Here is a 7,187-nt window from a genome sequence, read left to right as displayed (position 1 = left end):
ATTTCCACACAGATGTACTAAACACTCCTAATGGCAGTCGCATTTTGCATCAACCGACTTGTAGCTGGAAATCGCATTACGACAGGAGTCAACGGCGGGCGAAATTTCCGTTAACATATCGATTTCCGGCACTTTGGATATCAATCATTAGGAACCTAGATGCTCAGTGCCGAACTGCAGTGAAACGCATCCTAAACATCGCGAGAAAAAAAAATACGTTGTCAGACACATGCACAGAGAACAAAGGAGGCGCTGTTTATTTCCCACTTTTTTACCTTTCAAAGGACGCAGATTATCTACAAGCGCGTGGGCTGAGCCAGTACCTCCTTGAGTGCAATGCCTTAAGCGTGGTGGTGGTGGTGGTAAACATTTATTATTTACAAGGAGGTGTTTGGGCCCAGGTCCTATGGCCCAGGTCCTCACAAATCTAGGTGGGGCCCCTATTCCGGAGCCCCAATGGCGTCTAGCGCCGCTTGCGCCCTGGCGACCAAGGTCCGTTGGGACTGCAGGTCATGGCAGTTGAGCAGCGCCGCCTCCCAGGCCTCCCTAGAAGGGTGGGAGATGAAGGATGGGGAAGGGTGGGGATTGGAAGGGCAGGCCCAGACCATATGGAAAACGTCCGAGAACGTCGCACCGGCGGTCCATTCAGCCGCCTGACTTTCTCGTGTTCTCTTTCGCAAAGGGGTTTTAAGATTGTAGCGCCGCCTCCCATCGGCGACGCCAAGCAACCTCTAACAGACGCTTCTGCCAGCTTTGCAGAGATCTTCTGCGCATTTGTATCGACGGCTGTATTATTGACAATCTTGAAGAACTACCACTGTTATTTATTCATACCAATCAATATTAGCGCTAAAAAATATACGGGGCAGGATAATAGGCCTGCCCCCCCCCCCCCGTGGTCTCCAACTGAAATATGTGGACAGTCGCAATACTGTGGGAATGGGCGTGACGCTGAAGGCACTGTACGGAGGCAACCACTGATTACAAAACAACGATATGCGAGAGAAGATCAATTCAATATTTTTAAACATCAAAACATAGCAATTTTGTCCAATTTTAGTCCCTTCTGTCAAGTTTCCCGTCAAACACTTTCAAAACACGACAGTAGTTAAACTAAAGATCGCATTACTACCGCCCCTCCCCCCCAGCAAAACCTACTTGGCTATACTTTGACCAGCGAGGAGACTTCATCATTTTCTCGAAGAGTTCACAAAAGACCACGCCCCGCAGAAAGACCACCAGACACTCTCCTCCTGGAGCCAGAAGCTTCTCGAAGTTTCGAATGACCATCCGTTGATCCCTGATCCAGTGCAGCACTTGGAAACAGTAGAGCCGCTGGAATTGACCTTCTCGGCGCACGAACTCACCCACGTCTCCTAGGATGTCCAGTTGCGGATGCTGTATTCTCGGATGCGAGTACTTCTCCACGGCCACCTTCAGCATTTCCTCCGACTTGTCCGTGTAGACCAGTCTTCGGCACGGCGGGAGAGATGGAAAAACAGTCCTGTAACAGTAAAAGAGAGACTCAGTGTATTCTGGGCATGCTCGAGTACTAACATTTAGGGAGACATGAGTCACCGTTGAAGCTCTATCTGTACCCCGAAATCTGCCCGCGGATACGAAAACTGTACAGCAAATACGTGTCCGCAACACAGAAAATTGCAAGCAAAATAAATGTGTCTTGCATCTGGACTGACCTCTTCACAATCTCATTTCAAAAGGAGAAAAGTTATTCTACCAGGCTAACAAAAGTTTCCGCATAATTGCATCGAGAGCTTTGAAAACCGCGGCGCCTGCATTTCGATGGAGGCGAAACGCGAAGGCACCCGTGAGCTGTGCGATGTGAGTGCACGTTAATGACCACCAGGTGGTCGAAATTAACCTGCAGACCTCCACTACGGCACCTCTTTCTCTCTTTCTTCTTTCACTCCCAGCTTCCTCCCTTCTCTTACAGCGCGGTCCTAGTGTTGGCCGAGATATGTGAGACAGATGCTGCGCTATTTACTTTCCCTAGAAACCGATTTATTTAATTTAATTCGAGCTTTGGAAACTAATATGAAGAATGAATACTATGGTGGGGCTAAGAAAAAAGAATTGGAAAGAAAAAGCATCCCGGCCGGTGCCACTTAGTGTGACAGGCTAAATATAATGAGCAAGAATATTGCACTGCCTTCGTGTGCGCCTTCCTAATGAACCAAGGACATGTACGAAATGGGTGTACTGTGCTCTGTTGAAAGGCCATGCATTAGGAGTGGAGGCATAGTGCGACTGCGTGTCAGAAGTGCTCCTCAAAAACGCCAAAAATACGCCATAGTTCTGCGCATGCAAAAAGTGCACATTCAATGGTTTTGAGTGCATCCCAAATGGTGCTTCAGGAGTCATATATTGTTTAAATGAACTGTTGCCTCCAGAAAAATGATAATAGAGAAGACAGAATATTATAAACACACCACAGAAACCACAATCTTGATTTGTTTCCATGGTAACAAAGGCCAAGTATTACAGCTAGTTCGTCAAAGGGTAGCAATGTCGATTAGTTCTGTTCTGGTGGCTAACAGCGCGGTTTACAAAAGTATTCGTACAAGCTAACATTTATTTCGCATACTCTGCCACCGCAGCAACAAAATGAGACAAAATTTTGATACAAAAATAAATGAACTGTGATGTATCATTCTTCGAAAAAAAAAAGAGAACAGAAGAACAAAATATTCATCAGATAGTTGCTCAGAAGTCAGCAACGAAAAAGCACAAAACCTGACATGCAAGCGATATCTAAGTGGAGGTAACTCTCGTCGCTTTATTTGTTCGGGAAAAATAAAAAATAAAAGCTCTTCTTGAAGGATTTAGTAAGAGCGAGTTCGTTTCGCCGATCGGACGTGCGCTTAATGGCCGGTTAGTGACACGGTGAATTCTGCGAAAACTGGGGATAGTAGATCATCAGAAACAAGTCAGTGCGAACAACTTTATAGCGCAGTGGTAAAGACACGGTCAGCTTAAGCTGTACATGATTGAAGTTATGTGGGCTCCTCAACTATAATTAACTATTATGAAGCCGGTGGCATTCTTACGGTGCAGATCTCAGACGCCAGCAGGATATGCTAGTCTTGGACTCGCAAGCGCTTAATGAAGAAGAAACTTTAGTACTCTGAAACCATATGTTAAAAATAAATTATTATTCCGTATAAACAGCCGTTGGGTATGGTGTTAAGAATCACCCTTAGCGTCTTCTTAACCTAATATTTATTCGCATTAATTGCCGCAGACAATTTTAGGCTTCTGCGTGATTGGAACGTATGTGCAGACAAGGTTCACTTACTTCATCGTGAAGCCACCGGGTCCGCAGCCGATCTCTATAAACTGCTGCTGCTCCTCATTATCGGAGAGCGCGAACGCTTTCGAGAAGAGGTCCAAGATAGCTGTAGATGTCTGTATGCATAGGTCGGTCCCGGCGTCGTAGAGCTCAGCGCTCTCAGACTTGAGGTCAAGTATTTGCGTTACAGCGTTCTTTTCCTGCGACATGCTGCATAGAAATCCGTCCAATACATATGTTAAACAGCACTGAGTGACAATTTTTTAATCCTTACTTTTTCTCAGAAAGCGCACGTACACTCTATCAAATGTGATCAGGCTAGAACGTTTGCTTCTCAGTTGTATATTGAAGCTATTATTCCAGCCCTCAATCTTTAAATCTCTGTATGGTGAGGACCCTTTTCCTCACATTCCGAGAACGCTTTGATCTTTAGGGAAGCCGTAAGGACTCTACCGTACGAATGAGAAGCAAACCGTGCAGTTGGGTTGCTTCTCTGTACATAAAAGGTAGTCATGCCGTAACTAGTCACCTCAATTTCAGGAACGCACCACTAGCCTGTTCATCTCAAATTACTCGCTGTAGCCCAATATTCAATACAGGCACAGTTTTTTGCTACCACTCTCTCAAGAGAGCTACGTGCGAGTTTTTATTGTCGTTGCTTCGTTGTTGCCTTTTCTTTCAATTATGATTCCTCTGCAATTTTTACAACGAACAACAATGCGTGCATGTCCTGAATTTTCTCAGGAACGCGTTTCTTGTCATGTTCTTTATATAGCGACCATTAAGTCTTACGAATGGCACACTAGGAGAGGAAGAAAATGTGTGCCGTTGAAAGCTATAAAAAGTGGATTGATTCAGTTATCATCAGCACAGTAAAGGGACAAAAAATTTTATCTGTACAATCCAACCTTTTACACCACCGGAAGACCCATGGCTGCTCAATTTAGCACTCGTTGCTGAACTTTCAAGCAAAATTCCGAAATCTCCAGACCGACCAAACGAGCGAATAAACGAAATGAATGCACAGAGCATCATGTAAACCGCTGACCTGAACGACAAGACAAAACGAACAAGTTGGACCATCTGCAGCCAAACTTTCCGAATATAAAGTGTCCTGTCAAGCACACAGATGAACTTGCTGTCACAATAAACAAACAACCTGCAATAGTGCACTCAATAAGAATTGCGATCATACGTCGGGCTGCTTTTCAGCCCGTAAATTGTTATTCTTATCATTTTATTTCTTCCCCGCACATTCCTGCACCGTCGCATGTTCATTTTTCAAAGCTTGCAAACTGCCTCACTGATCGTATTGCACTAAAGCTAAAAAGCCACTGACACGCATCTTCGTCTTGCAATCAGCTCTGTATGCGCCCTTGTTTTCCTGGAATCAGCGCTTCTCACAGCTTGCCGAATCACAGGTACGGAATAGTGTTACAGTTTCTTGAACGCACTCAGGCAGGCATGCGAATTAAAGAAGCGGTAATAATGAACTCTAATACAACGGGCATCCTGTTCGCCATTGCTCTTGCGTGACCCTGTTTTAGTCACAAAATGCTTTTAGCGCCCATTCTCGCGAAACTATTGCGAATGCCGTCCGTAACCCCCAGCGAACCTAAGACTGAACACGGAGGCGAATATGAGAGCGAAATTCTCCGTCCGGATGATATCCAAGAAAAAGAAATCTTCGCTATACTAACTGTCCTGAGCGTGTCTCAATCTAGCCCCGGCACAAGCAAAGCAGCTTCTGTCAAGATGCATTGACCACTCGAACACCACCACAGACTTTCGCGGTGTGAATTGCAGTTTGTAACCTCTCCCGGTACTCAATTTTTCCGCTGCATCGCATTAGATATATTTTACCTGCTCGTTAGTCTTTCGAAGGCTCGGCACCAGCAGCGCTACACTCTTTCCCGCTCAATGAGGCCAGAAGAGCCAAGAGATAGAAGAGCTTCCATATGTCGGTAGTTGCTGTTCTGTGTTCCCTGCCACGAGATCTGGATGGCGCCCATAGCGGCGGAATGCGGTGCTGTGGGCAATGAAAGGCGAGGGAGTGTTGTGACGTGTCGAGCAGAGAAAGCAGGGGAGAACGCTGAGAGAGCTGCCCGGCACGAATAAAGAGAAGCGGCTCAATGCAGCGACTCTTCAAGCACCGAAACTGGGAAGAAAGCCGAGCATGCCATCAAATGAAGAAAATCGACTAATTATGGAGGCTCTTTGTTGCTTTAGTTCTAGTCTGGACGTCCTTAAATCGTACAAAAAATGCAATAATTATCTCCTGTCTGCGCTCGGTTCTCCTAGTCATCAAGGAGCGCATGTGTGAACGTTTTTTGGAAGTGGCCAGACTGAGATATGCTGGCTATTAAGTAACTTTATTCAGTAGAGGATATGAAAATTTCGCGTCGGGTCAAGGGTGGTGACGTCAAGAAGCTGCCCTAGCCCACTAGCAAAACTCCTTTCCCTTTGCCTTACGTACCGCTTTTGACAAAAGTAAGCGGGCTGTATGGTTCGCTTCTCAGTCCTATAGTTGAGCCCCTACGGCTTCCATAAAGGTCAAAATGTTTTGAAAGATGAGGACAAGGGTCCTCCATACCACACATAGATTTAGACCTTGAGGGTGGGGCAAGTACAGCATTATACAACTGGGAAGCAAACCATGCAGCCTGGCTACTTCAGGAAAAGATGACATATTGTTTCTCGCATGGGTTGTGTAATCTGGCCAACCGGTGTGAAGTTTGAGCATTTACGTCTGCCACGAAAATGTCCCCTTTGTGCTCATTTGAGTGGAGGAAAGCAGCAGCTCTAAAAAGTGCAAACTGCTACAACATTCAACATCAATCTAACTGGTCGTTGCCTCCGTGTCTGATTATTTGAGCCTAACCTTTATAATTGACTTGAGTTTTCCCATCTATCCGAACACTGTCCCAAATGAAAATGTCCCCCACTCTTCCGCGAAATCGTGGTCCTTGGTAAGGACTCGACAAGCACACAAGGGAAGCTATAGAGGCCTATTCCGTGGCAAGTAGGGATGCTAGAACCACGAGTAATGCTCCCATGTTTCAGGGGAAAAAGAACTTGCACTTCTTGAGACAATCTGCATATTTTCTATCAAGGAAAGATTTACGGTTTTTACCGGTTTTTGTTTATCCTTTTTGTGACATATATCTTCTGTATCCGGATTATTTATGTTTTGTTTGTTAGTTTATGATATAAATATATTCAATTCTCCCGAAAGAAAAGAGTTGTGCGGAAGCAGTCACGCATGCTTTTCCCTGTAAATGTTTCCACTGCATTCTAATTACGATGTCACTTCAACTAGCCCAGCTTACCGGCCTCCTGCGTTCTCTTGAGGCTTCTCAATGCACGAAAGCAGCATGACGTTGCGCGCTGCCTAGCTAGGAGAACACGAGAGGGCTAAGGCATGATCATGTTCAGAACCATGTATAGGTGCACGCAAAAGTTTTCGGAACGCGAAAATACAACAAACCTTAATTTGTCACCAGTTTTAGCATGCAGCATTCACGAACTGACGGATGAACTCCGCACTTTACTCCGCGAACAACACCAGTCACTTCTTAATACCTGATTGCGCCTCAACCTAGCGAGAAAATTGAGGACTTTTGTCATTTGGGCGTTCCAAAAACTGCTGGGCACCTGTACATTGCTATAGGCCTTTGGCTAGCAACGTCTAGAGCAGTACAATAGTGCGCTACGCCCTTTCCGGCAATGCAGTTCATGCTTACGCCTACTCTTTTGCGACTAGATAGAGCGTAATCTTTTTTTTCTTGCCAGCACATTGATTAATAATGCAGTCTCCTGACGAGGCAGCCAAAATGACAACCGCTGTACTCCGACATGGTAAATTGTTTTGGGACCG

General features: G+C 45.5%; 1 protein-coding gene across 1 annotated transcript; it reads right to left on the bottom strand.

Moving 5' to 3' along the window:
- Nucleotides 1-216: 216 nt before the first annotated feature.
- Nucleotides 217-5,305, bottom strand: LOC144101774 (juvenile hormone acid O-methyltransferase-like). Its single transcript, XM_077634978.1, has 4 exons — nt 5,174-5,305; nt 3,317-3,520; nt 1,159-1,504; nt 217-546 (listed from the first exon to the last, which is right to left on the bottom strand). Exons 2-4 carry the CDS (start codon nt 3,517-3,519, stop codon nt 511-513), a joined length of 585 nt encoding a protein of 194 aa, XP_077491104.1. The 5' UTR covers nt 3,520; nt 5,174-5,305; the 3' UTR covers nt 217-510.
- Between the last annotated feature and the right edge of the window lie 1,882 nt (nt 5,306-7,187).

Source organism: Amblyomma americanum, chromosome 8 (assembly GCF_052857255.1).
Source record: "Amblyomma americanum isolate KBUSLIRL-KWMA chromosome 8, ASM5285725v1, whole genome shotgun sequence".
NCBI classification, from domain to species: domain Eukaryota; kingdom Metazoa; phylum Arthropoda; class Arachnida; order Ixodida; family Ixodidae; genus Amblyomma; species Amblyomma americanum.
This window is presented reverse-complemented; position numbering and strand designations above follow the sequence as displayed.